This window comes from Neopsephotus bourkii, unplaced genomic scaffold (genome assembly GCF_033783945.1).
Source record: "Neopsephotus bourkii isolate Nb327-2 ecotype Australia unplaced genomic scaffold, CSIRO-AGI_Nbou_v1 NB_1250, whole genome shotgun sequence".
Lineage (NCBI taxonomy): Eukaryota > Metazoa > Chordata > Aves > Psittaciformes > Psittacidae > Neopsephotus > Neopsephotus bourkii.
This window is the reverse complement of record NW_026901735.1, coordinates 3,763,808-3,776,666: the sequence shown is the minus strand read 5'-3', so window position 1 is coordinate 3,776,666 and position 12,859 is coordinate 3,763,808. Positions and strand designations below refer to the sequence as shown.

General features: G+C 47.1%; 1 protein-coding gene across 1 annotated transcript; it reads right to left on the bottom strand.

Annotated features, from left to right (window-relative positions):
• Window positions 1-2,122: 2,122 nt before the first annotated feature.
• On the bottom strand, window positions 2,123-10,003 carry CCT4 (chaperonin containing TCP1 subunit 4). The gene is made up of 14 exons (XM_061364824.1): window positions 9,824-10,003; window positions 9,182-9,234; window positions 8,372-8,461; window positions 7,423-7,531; window positions 6,419-6,561; window positions 5,642-5,763; window positions 5,430-5,562; window positions 4,940-5,079; window positions 4,609-4,705; window positions 4,204-4,314; window positions 3,711-3,841; window positions 3,377-3,611; window positions 2,621-2,734; window positions 2,123-2,339 (listed from the first exon to the last, which is right to left on the bottom strand). The coding sequence occupies exons 1-14, from the start codon at window positions 9,939-9,941 to the stop codon at window positions 2,322-2,324; spliced, it is 1,614 nt and encodes a 537-aa protein (XP_061220808.1). The 5' UTR covers window positions 9,942-10,003; the 3' UTR covers window positions 2,123-2,321.
• Between the last annotated feature and the right edge of the window lie 2,856 nt (window positions 10,004-12,859).

Sequence of the window (12,859 nt, the reverse complement as noted above, 5' to 3'; positions counted from 1 at the left end):
CCGGCCGCTCCAAGCTCATTAAGGGATTGGTGCCGCACAGGCAGGACCAGCTGCCGGCTGGTTGTGCCTGTCTCTGCCGCTGCCAGGAGCTGCAAAGGCTCCCGTGGCTCCGGCGCAGCAGCCCCGGTGCAGGGCGGGTTACGGCGAGCCCCTCACCCCGCCTCCCGCCTCGCTCCACGACCGGTAACGGCGCTTTCCGCGCCCGGCGGTACCTGCGCGGCGGCTGCGGGCGGCGGCTCCCGCTCGTAGAGCGCGGCAGGGGCGCGGGTGCGCGGGTCCAGCGGGGTGCGCAGGCAGGCGGCGGCCAGGAGCGCTGCGCGGTGCCCCGCGTCCATCCCCGCGGGCAGCGCCGGCCGCAGCTGCGCCCGCTCCGCCCCGATGGAGGCGGCCCCTTGGGCGGAAGCGGGGCCGCTTCATCCGGCCCCTCTCCTCCGCGGGGCAGCGCGGCTCCGAGCCGGGGGAGCCGGCGGGGAGGCGGCAGCAGCGCAGGCTCCTTGCCGCAGTAATCTCCGGGCCGTCTGCGGGGACACGGCTGTGGCTTCCTGTCCTCGTCTGCACACTGGGCTGGATTTACGCTGCTTTAGGTGGAAGTCGTTTAATCGGAACTCGCACCTCTCCTTCACAACCCACGGTTTTTACCCCCTCAGGTTATGACTCTTCTCCCGTTTTCGTGTGTGCTGCACATAAACGACAACGGGATAAAGGTAAATTGGGAGCAGCAGATTTCCACCGCCCCTGCAGAGGTGTTAATGACCAGTGCACCTATTCATTGTGTTGAAATTGCAAATACTTATGTAAAGACACAGAGAGAAGGATTGAATCCCATACAGTGGTGGTTGTAAATCTTGTCAAGAACTGGAAGTTTAGTCAAAGTGAACACCTGAACTAGAAGAGATCACTACTGAATGTAATCCTGTGGGGTAAGGTGGCATTTGGAATGCTCATGTTAGATACAGAGAAGTTCTTTACTGTGAGGGTGGTGAGGCGCTGGCACAGGGTGCCCAGAGGAGCTGTGGCTGCCCCATCCCTGGCAGTGTTCAAGGCCAGGTTGGACACAGGGGCTTGGAGCAGCCTGCTCTAGTGGAAGGTGTCCCTGCCCATGGCAGGGGGTTGGAGCTGGACAATTTTAAGGTCCTTTCCAACCCAAACCATTCTGTGATTGTAAACAGCCTCTAGTGTGTGGTAATTCATGCACAGCAGGAATGCCTGAATCAACTATTTATTAGTCATAGGAAAGTGCTTCAACAGTAGCTGGTCAGCAAAGTGGTGGAAGTTTACTCAAAACGCACAGATCCAATCAATTCAAACTTTCAGGCTAAGAATGTCAGGTTGAAAAATGTTTATTCTAAACTGTGCAATGTAACATTGAAAATAGCTGTAAACTGAATGTACTGGGGCAGCTGGGATGTTCCTGGTAGCTGCGAACCCAACAGCTATGTGCAGCTAACTGCAGGTATAAGTAGATTTTAGTATGTGTTTTACAACTTGGCTTGCAAAGTGTCATTTGCACTGTGCTACAATGGTACAACTGACTCTGGGGAAAAGCAGTCAAGGGGGAGATGTGTGTGGATTACTGAAGCTGTCCAAAGGTTTCAATCCTAAGTTTTTCCCGAACAGAACTGGGAGTTGACCACCACGGTGCTGGAAACGATCAAAGGAGCAGTTAGGGCTGTTCAAGGGAGATGCAGCCATTATCATCCCAAACTGATTTCAAATAAATCCCTGTAACTACAGTAATACCACCCTTGTCTTTTCAGAAGCAGGCTGTTTTGACCCTTGCACTCTGCTGCTTGATGCAGTACAAAGAGCTGGGTGTGAAGACAGCCCTGTTGTGATGCTCTGGGTTGTCAAAGGTCATTCCAGACCTCAGCAGTGAGCAGAGCAAGGAATGTGATGCTGTTCTGAAGTGCCATCACTGCAGACACTCCCTTGTTCAAGCCAGGCATAGGTAAAGGAAATGACCCCTGCAGTACATGTTACCAGAGTGTAAGTTCAAGGGTGTCTTTACAAGAGCTAATTACTCACTGTTAAACTTTCCAGAGCTAAAGCAGGACCACGTAGCACAGAAAACCAAATCTAACAGATTTATCTTATTTCTGACAAAATTATAAAGCAAAGCCTGTGGTAAACTACTGCATGTTTATTGACAAACAGCATTTCCTCTTCCAAACCAGATTCTTACTGTTTTAAGTTAACCTGCTGAAAGCACACAAGCCTTTGTGGACTTTAAGATCATTCACACAGGCGCTTGTGGTGAGGAAACCATATTCCAGACTAGAGGGAAGGAGCTCGGGACACAGACCCCACGTTCCTCGTTCAGCTTAGCCTCGAGTGTTCACCTGCAAAGGACAGTTCAGAGTCAGGAGTGAGAAGACCATGGGTTAACTGGAACAAATGCTGCTCTGCCTGAAGACCCTGGGTTTTCAGTCACTTTAACTCTTCATTTTAAGGCACAGCATATATAATGCATTTCATTTTGTTACAATTGCAGTTATTAGACCATTTGGCCTTCTAAGCAGCACATAAACTAAGACTAATACACAGTAAATCTATTTTGAAGCACAGTGAATTAGATAACTATTCTGGTGATTACACAAAACTCAATGCAAACACTCCTCACCACATCATCGATCTTCAGGATGCTGCGCACGGTTTCTGTCGCCAGAGTCAGGGCGCTGAGGGACACGAGCAGTGGCTGCACAACCAGCTCCTCCAAGATGTTGGAAATGCCACCCTACGAGAACAGGCAGATTTTACTGTCTGCAAATCACTGCAGTGACATTGCTTTTAGTAGAAGCCCCAGAAAGACAGCCAACTTGAAATCAGACTTGTATCAAGGGGCTTAATTACTCAACTCCTGTTGAGGATGGAAGATGCGTACACAGGGGTACATTATGGTATGCATCTTCTCTCCCCGGCCATTTGACAGCCAGACATAATCAGCCGAGAATAAAGACATGGTTAAGCCAGCTTAAACATGGTGGCAATTTGGAAGAAGCCAGACCACTGTCTTCCTCCTAGAACACACACATAAAACTGGATGAGCTTTAAGGTCCCTTCCAACCCAAACTATCCTGTGATTCTATATCCATTCCAAATATGTATCTGTTTTCATAGGTGAAACTATGCTTTTGAAGAGAGACAGGTTTCTTATTCCGCAGGTACAACATTTAAATATCTTCTATTACCAATACCCTCCGATAAGCTGTTACAGCCTCAGAAAGCAATCTATGATCCCCCACAACGCTCATTTTGGGGAGAACACCATTAATGAGATCCAAACCTGCCTCTCTCAGTCCAGGCCCAGTGCTGAGCACTTTCCTTTTAACACCCAAGTAGTTCTGTAGGCACACATGCACACACAACTCCTGGTTACCTTTCTGACGTTGATGCCAGCTGTTTTCTCCCCTTGAGCATGCCTGTTTCTCAGCTCTGTTACTGTTGAGATAGGGTTGAGACCTGCGTTTTCAGCCAGTGTTGAGGGGATGACTTCCAGTGCTTCTCCATAGGCACGGACGCAGTAAGCATCCATGCCCCGCAGAGTGCGAGCATACTCGTTCAAGCGCAGCGCTAGCTCAATCTCTGGGGCTCCGCCTCCTGCAATCAAAGCTCTGTGGACATGAGTGAAAATCAAACCTCAGCTCATGTAAGCGCACATTCATTAGCTTTCTGTGTTATTAAATTACTGATTAATCAAATGCAGATGTTACCTTTTCTTAACTAAGCATCTTATGACACACAGGGCATCGTGAATTGAACGCTCGGCTTCTTCTAGAACGAGTTTGTTGGATCCACGTACCACGATGGTCACGGTTTTCCCAGGGTTTGTGCAGCCTGTAATCTGAAACATAAAACGAACTCTGAAGGCTAAATCTGGGGAAGGCTCCTTACCAGGGCCTGTAGGATAGGACAATGGAGAATGGCTTTGAACTGAGAGAGGGGAGATTTAGATTAGACATTAGAAGCTCTTCCCTGTGAGGGTGCTGAGGCGCTGGCACAGGAAGGTTTCCCTGCCTGTGGTGGGGGGTTAGGACTGGACGTGCAAAACCACTCCACCACTGCGCTTCCTGAGTCAGTGGCTACTTGGGGATTAGAAGTAGGTAATTCAGTGTAGTGATTTCAGCAGTAAAACCCATAAAAGTTAGCAGATGTTATTAAAGTAATTGGCAGATGTTAAGCAGGCATTAACACTGTCACTCTCACCTTTACGAGCTTCCCAGAACCGTCCAAGTTGACCTCCTCTGCCAGCTCAGCAGACCCCAGCATGTCAGGAGTGAACTGGTCAATGTGAGCAACAGGCTTAGTTCCAATGGTCTGAAACAGGGGAGAAACAGCAATGAGAACTTGACTGCAGAGTCAGCAAATGACCTGTGTAATGTTCTCCTGCATACTGGACCCAAATGCAGTTGGGACTGTGGCTTTTACATCTGTCCTGAATCTTTCCAGAAGTGTGACTGCTCAACGGAACAGGAATGGGTTTTAGGGAAAAGTATGCTGTAATGTTATAGGCAGAACATGAAACCTGTAAAACTGTCATAATAAACTGGCACTGGCCAAGTACTTAGTTTTGGGGTAAACTTTAACAGCCACTCATATAACTCACTTTACCTTACATATAAACTCAATGTCATCTCTTTCAATTTCTTTAACCACCATGATCTTCATTTTGTTCAGGAAATGAAGGGCTAGGTCACTGAGAGCATCCCTACAAACAAGAGGGAAATAGTCAGTCCACAGTCCTATTTTAGTAGCTAGTCTACCAGCAGTGCTAAATTCTTCAGACTACAAAGTAGAGATGTCATTAAACTGAACATACAGACACCATCACTGCTTTCTGAAGGTGCTGTTAGTATCGGGCTTCAGTTTTCCAGGTATTCCAAACAATTCCAGCTGTTCCGCCCAACACATGCAGCAAGCCAGTACATTGGTATTAACATACCTCAGAATAGACTTCTGGATCAGCAGCACGTTGCATCCAGCCTTCTTAATCTGCTTAACTAAATTTAGGATATAGACTCTCTCTTCACGTAGCACCCTGTCCATTTGGGCATAGTCAGAAACAACTACTTGGTTGTCCATCTATTTAAACAGAAATAAAGACAAAAGTGTTATGAGCAACTGCTGACTTTAAAAACAAGCGTCAAGATGTTCCACATGCTTTAATTTAGGAGCCCCTGACTCAAAGCAAACAAGCATTAACAGTAAAATGTGTCTTGTTAGAGGTTATTTAAATGGTAATACTGGACTTTTGAACTGTTCTCTTTCTTATACCAACTACCAAGTTCTTTAAGAGTTATGAGTATCCGTGTTTTACTGAGCAGAACTTCATTACAGCTGTGGAACATAACTGGCATCACAGCACCTTGATAAAGTGTGCTACTACGTTTGCATCTCCCCAGTAGTGGAACAAAAGTCAAAATTTAACTTACATCTGTCTTTGGAGCAGACAAGCAGAACTGAATAAGGCCAATTTTAGCTTTCTCCACTCTGGTTACACCAGTATTTGCCACCTTCTGAGTCAGGACTAGTCCTTCAACCAGTTCACAATCGTCAATTGTGCCTCTGGAAACAAAAGCAACCCATGACTTTAGGAAGCTGCTTTCACAGGGACAACATTCATCCAACTACAAACTGTTCTTACCCCAACTTCTTAACAATTTTAATATCTCTGAGGTCCACACTATTAGCTGTAGTTGGGTCAATCACCTTCATCACTGCGTCCACACTCATTGGAGAAAGTAAACTAGAATACTGGCACACAACCTAAGGGATTTAACAGCAAAGAGGAAAAAACAGTGAGATTTAACACTGATAAACAGTTACTGCAAAATAACAGTCCCTGCATTTCAGTGTTTGACTTGTGAATTTTGAAACAAAGCTTGTTTTCCCTCCCTGCCCATCAACCAGATGCTTTAACATGGTATGTTGGGAATGACTGCTCCATTTAAAGGCAAGAGAGGCTATGCTGGTGGCAAACACCATGCTTAGGGATTTACGGAAGGAAACTGGACTTTGCTTTCTGGGAATAAGACCTTTGAGAGCTTCCCAGATTAATATGCTACAAGGTCAGTTAGTGCACACTTCTCTAGGCATTGAGGCTGTATTAGCAATTTCTGCGACATGAACACAAACTGCCTTATGCAAACTGCTGGCAAAAGCTCTCAGTATCCCACCTAAGCCTTCTGTTGCTGTTTTCAGTCAAAGCTTGCTTTTACACTGACAGTCCACAGCTGTGCTCACCAAGCACTTCAGACTGACATGCACTCTGTTTCAATTTAATCTGAGAAAGTCTAACAGAAGGTAGCCAATGTCTGAAAACCAGCAGGGTTTGTGATGTGCAGGATATTCTTAACAAGAACAGCATAAAGTGGGGCAAGCTGAAGGTCTCAGCCGGTCTGAAGTTCAGCATCAGCCATACCTTTGAGTTCAGAGCAGTAGTTGCACTGTTCAGCAAGGTTTCCCTGTCACTCAGTTCAACTGGCTGCGCCATGTTGGTCAGGACTTCAGTACCTTTATCCAGAGCTTTCTGGAATGACTCTGAAATGATGGTGGGGTGAATTCCTGTGGGGAATACAAAAAGGCTGTTAGACACTCGTGCTTTCAAACCAATGGTTTTATCATGTTTCCTTCACCCTCTCTATTTTAAGATTACAGACTCTCATGTCAGAATAAACTGAAGACATCTTAGCAAAATGCATTCTTCATGAGTATATGACCTCCGTTATTACTTTCCACTGTTAAAGCTGAGGAAAAAAGCTATAATGTTCCTAAAAACCTGTCCTCAAAGACAATCACAGCACATCTCCTCACAGTGTCTGACATCTCAGCAACACCACACTTCCTCAACGTTTTCTTCACCACTGGCATTCCTGTGCAGGTCCAGTCATCCTTGCTCTATTTCCAGTGCGCACAGACGCCTAATTATTATGTGGCAGTACAGGTAACAAAGCTCCTGAACCGCATGGAAGCATGTCCTGAACCAGTGGAACAGAACCTACACTAACCACTGTGGTCTGTAATTCATGTCTTTCCCTCAACAGACTTTCTCAAGGGAAAGGATAAATTTGCAAAGTGTAAAAAAAACCAACCCTGTAAAATCACTGGTCCCAAATTCAACTGATACCTTCTTACATTCTCCTTCTGCCCATGCAGGAAGTACAGGTATAATCACAGTGAGTACACAAATCATTATCATCTAGGCACTATGTCCTGTATCAACAGCAATGCAGTCAATTAAAATAAGCAGCTAAACAGACTTCTATTCCCAAGTGGAACACAAGTGCAACCTGAATGTGAAAACTCAAGTCACCTTTCACATTTCAACTGGTTAACAGCTACATTAGGCTCCATTATACACGTGCAAGCAGACAAGAGAATTTAATTACCTCCAGTCCTGTTTCCATATTGAATATATACACTAACCTTTCTGAAGAAGTCTGGAACAGGCATCCAAAAGAGCTCCAGCGATGACAACAACAGATGTAGTGCCATCACCAGCTTCAATATCTTGTGCTTTCGACAGCTCTACCAACTAAAGGACAAATCATGACAAAAGTTTATATATACTATTTAACTGCAAACACTAACCATTACCAAAACGAGAGAGATTCAAGAATGCAGCAGTACTGACACCAACCTTACTAACAGGACGGATCATGCACAGTCTAGTGGAAGGTGTCCCTGCCCATGGCAGGGGTTGGAACTAGATGATCTAAGGTCCCTTCCAACCCAAACCATTCTGTGATTCTATGTATGAGTCTATGATTTTCTTACTTGAAGTCTGTACCTTTTGCAACTTCCCATACTATTTTGGCTGAAACACAGCTACAGCAACAAATCACTAACAGAAGCAAAGCAGCTTTTCTCCTATGCTTAAAACTGATGATGACTAACACGGTTTTTCTTTCCTGTAGGAGGGTCATGGGAAGTTCATTTCCATCTCCAACCACAATCAAATCTAAGAGGCCTATGTTTAATACCTCAGAAGATCAGGCTGCTGTATCCTCACACCACTTGACCATAACAGAACTCATTCTCTTCTATCCTAGCGCTCTGGGACATCGCTAACACTTCTTTCTTAAATGAAAGATGTTCTTAAATGAGAAGGTTTATTAAATGAGAGATGAAGATTCTTTTATGTCTTAAAACACAGCCAGAGGAATCGTGCATGAGGAATACTGGAACTCTTCAGCACATAGGATCATAGAATCTTGCAATCAAAATAAATGTTCCTGAAGCACACTGCTCTTGCTCTGTATCACTAGAGGTAGTGCTCCTCAAGTCCACACAAAATGTTACTATGGGGTCCTGTCCCAGAAATTAAGCTCTAATAGGTATCATCTTCTGAGTAATAAACAAAAAAGCCTCTCACCATTTTGGCTGCAGGGTGCAGGACCTGCATTTGTTTCAGGATTGTAGCACCATCATTAGTGATTGTTACATCTCCTTTAGCATCCTGAATCTGAGCGAGGAGAAGAGAAACACAGTTCTGATCAGTAACTATGAAACTTTCATTTAATTTGAAATTCAATGTAAATATGTTTCCTGACAACACTATTTCTCAAACTCAGATGTGCTTTTAGCTCCCACTTTCCCTTAAATGAAGTCTGGAAAAGAACTTCAAGGCTAAAGACAGCATCCTATAGAAGATGCCTATTATATAGAAGGACATGGAGCTGTTGGAGCTAGTCCAGAGGAGGCCATGAGGATGATCAGGGGACTGGAGCACCTCCCATATGAAGACAGGCTGAGAACATTGGGTCTGTTCAGCCTGGAGAAGAGAAGGCTGCATGGAGACCTCAGAGCAGCTTCCAGTGTCTGAAGGGAGCTACAGGGATGCTGGGGAGGGACTCTTCATTAGGGACTATAATGACAGGACAAGGGGTGATGGGTTCAAACCTAAACAAGGGAAGTTCAGGTTAGGTCTAAGGAGTAAGTTCTTTACTATGAGGGTGGTGAGGAGCTGGCACAGGGTGCTCAGGGAAGTGGTAAATGCTCCATCCCTGGCAGTGTTCAAGGCCAGGTTGGACAGAGCCTTGGGTGACATGGTTTAGTGTGAGGTGTCGCTGCCCATGGCAGGGGGCTGGAACTGGATGATCTTAAGGTCCTTTCCAACCCAAACCATTCTGTGATTCTATGCACAGTAACCTTAACATTTTAAGAATCTAAGTATAAAGTTTACCATTTTATCCATTCCCTTTGGTCCAAGGCTTGTTCTAATTGCATCAGCAACAGCTAGGAAGAGAGAAAAAACACATCTGCAAGTTGATCTAAAGAATTACAGTCACTTGCTCCATCATTCGAGCCATTCCTTCTAAGGAGAAGGTGTCTCCAGCAGTAAGTATGTCCCAGTTATCCCACCAGCACTGCAACATCCTTCACAGTACAATGACACAAAGCATTGCAATAGCAGGTCTGATTTACACGGCTTTTCTTAAACAGTAACACCCGATCACTTGATTGCAGCCATTTTAAAACGGAGCAATAACACAACGGCGCTATACACCAAGTAACCCGACCACGGCTCCTGTCAAACGCCGAACACAGCACCCTCAACACGCCTTGGCCCCATCCCGGGGAGTTCCCTACCGTTAGAGCTCCCAGGAACACCTCCGACTGACACAATACCGGGATCGCATGGCCTGGGGGGAACACAACGGGAGCGTCTGCGTCCCAGCGGGGACACCAGGCGGGCGATGCCAGCCCTCAGCACCCCTTCGGTGTGCCAGAGGCCCCTCACAGGGCAGCAAAGGGAACCCTGCGGGAAGCTGGTGGCCGCTTCCCCTCAGCGCCGGGCGCGGGCCGCTCAGGCCTCCCCCCTCACCTTTGCCGGCAGCGATGTTGCTGAAGCGGATCTGGGAGGGCTTGTCCCGGTCCTGGTAGGTGCCCCTGGCCCGGTTCCCGCCGCCGCCATGGCCCTTGGCGCCCGTGTTCTCCGGCATCGCGCCGATGGACGCGGATGAGCCCCGCGGTACCGGCTGCTCTAACGGGAACCTTCCAGAAGGCACTGCAGCCACCCGCCGCCTCAGCAGGACGCGACGGGTCCTTCCGGCCGGCGCAACCGTGTCGTCACCCAAGAAGGCTGCCCATGCGCGCCTGCGCGCTCTACCCGGAAAGGCAATCCCTTGCCTGCAGGCGAACGGCGCGGGCACCTAGAAACTCGCTGCCGTTTGTAGAACGAGCTGCGCGGGGGCCTTGGGAGGTTTCCCGCCCGGCGCGGTGGCCGCTGGGGGGCGGAGGGGCGCGGCCGGCGTGAGGGGAGGAGGCGGGAAGCGGCTGTGGTGGATCCCGGGGAGGGTCGATGTGGTTGTTTGTATCGATACCGGTATCTGAAGGGGTTCCTCTGCCCCGGCGGCCCACCTCCGCCTGTCCGCACCCTCAGTGTGACCCTCGGCTGGAGCTGGGGCTGTGCAGAGCCCAGGAGCAGGGGAACGTGGGTTTCCTCATCACTGAGGTGGCTGGTGAAAGGGACCCGCTGGCTGGCTGGGCACCCTGAGGGAAGGCATTTCCTGAGGGGACCCAGGGCTATGAGCAGGGATGACTCTCTTCATGTTATGACTATGGAATCACTGGGCTGTCCTTAGCTGTGTGGAATTCAGCTGCACAGTTAGGAACGTCGGATGGGGCTATTGCAAAGCACTTGGTGCCACATGAACCACTAGTGGTGGATGCAGTGCATCTTCCAACTGTAACTCCGTGTCCTTTCTGGTCTCACCCAGGGCTAGACAGTCCCGATCTTCTGCCTTTATTTTCCTTGTATTTTTCCTTCCTAAGCCCAAGACCAGCTCTGCTATCCCAGCTGTTCTGGGTAGGGCTTGAGCACTTGGTTGGTTTAGTGTTTTGCAGAACATGCTGCCAAAAAGGGGGTTTGAGCAGTAGGTTTGTCACCAAGTGAAGGTAAAGTTGAATTACAGGGAAAGACAGAAGCAATGTATATTTTCATAACATGCTGATCTTACCATGTGTCTGAGGGACTCAGTTCACCTGTGTCAGCACTGTAGGAAGATAGGCTTTATCATCAATAAAAACATTAGTGTAAAAGATAGTTTACACCTCTTAGGATGATACTGCCTTGACTGCTATGCTGATACAAGGAGCTTCTGTACACTTGTCTTCTGGGGGCAGTTTCTAAGTAGCTATTTAAATACTATCGTTCATGTCAAACAGGATGCAGACATGAGATGGATTAGATGTGAAGTGTGTACTTGAATCCAGAGAGTGAATTCATTTTGTACTGTGATGAAAGCAAGATGAAGTAAGGCACAAAAGAGCTCTGACTGAGAGAAAAATACCCAATATCTAAACCATGTAGGTTTTGATGGCATTTCTCTTTCTGACTGGATGTGAGAAGCCAGGATTCGTAATATGGCAGTGCCAGTGAAGTGCTCCTGTGTAGAGACAGCTGTACAAGAAACCTGTCCCTGCACTAGTGAGGTGCTGCTAACACGGTCTGTTGTAAGAAACAGGTCAAGGATGTGAGCTATTGAGCTTGTTTTCCGAGTGTCTGTAGCAGGAGCTGGCTGCAAGTGAAACATGGAATGGGTTGCCCAGGGAGGTTGTGAATGCTCCATCCCTGGTGGTGTTCAAGGCCAGGTTGGACAGAGCTTTGGGTGACATGGTTTAGTGTGAGGTGCCCCTATCTACAGCAGGGGATTGGAACTGGATGATGTCAATGTCCTTTCCAGCCCTAACTATTCTGTGATTCTATATACTTGTGGTGAGCAGTTTTCTAGTGCCAGCAACAACTTTATGTGGTGATACACAGAAATCAAGCATTTGGGCAATTCTGTTCTTGGAAAGAAGGGGAAATGTTTTTACAGTCACATTATTTCATCACCTCTAAACAATTTTTAATAGTTTTTTATTTCTTTTCATAGAATCACAGAATAGTTAGGGTTGGAAAGGACCTTAAGATCATCCAGTTCCAACCCCCCTGCCATGGGCAGGGACACCTCACACTAAACCATGTCACCTAGGGCTCTGCCCAACCTGGCCTTGAACACTGCCAGGGATGGAGCATTCACAACTTCCTTGGGCAACCCATTCCAGTGCCTCACCACCCTAACAGGAAAGAATTTTCCTTATATCCAATCTAAACTTCCCCTGTTTCAGTTTAACCCATTACCCCTTGTCCTGTCGCTACAGTCCCTAATGAAGAGTCCCTCCCCAGCATCCCTATAGGCCCCCTTCAGATACTGGAAGGCTGCTATGAGGTCTCCACGCAGCCTTCTCTTCTCCAGGCTGAACAGCCCCAACTTTCTCAGCCTATCTGGATTTATGCATCATTGAATGTTAGATAACTGCTCTTTGTCAGAGACTTTATAGAGGTAAGGTTTTGTAAGTGAATGGTCGTTGCCTTTTTATATTCAGTTTTTAACAGGCAGAGAAGAAAACAGTTTTGCATATAAAGGTAGAGATACATCCAGGTCATAGACAGGTGAAAAGTTTACTAGTAAGAGTCTTGACGTGGCTTTACATCAGCTTCAAAATCATCAGAAACACATCCTCTCCAGATTTCTTGTAGGCCCCCTTTGGGTTTTGGAAGGCTGTTTTTCAGGATTTTTGAAGGAAATGTAAGTTAGATCTAATGCTGTGACTGTGATCTTGTTGCATGTAGCTCTGTTTGGCAAAACCCAGCCTCGCTAGTGTTGAGAATCATTTGGAGTTGGAGTCTGTTCCATTGCTGGGTGGAGAGCCTGGGTTTTTACTTGGTATGGAGCAAGCTGCTGAACTAAGTTTAGGACTGCTGTGGTTAGTGGCTACCCTCTTACTAATACTTCTGGTGTGTCAGGGTTGCCTTTGTACAGCTGGGATCAGGGCAGAGTTGGGATTGAGGCTTTTGTAGGCATTCGTGCCATCA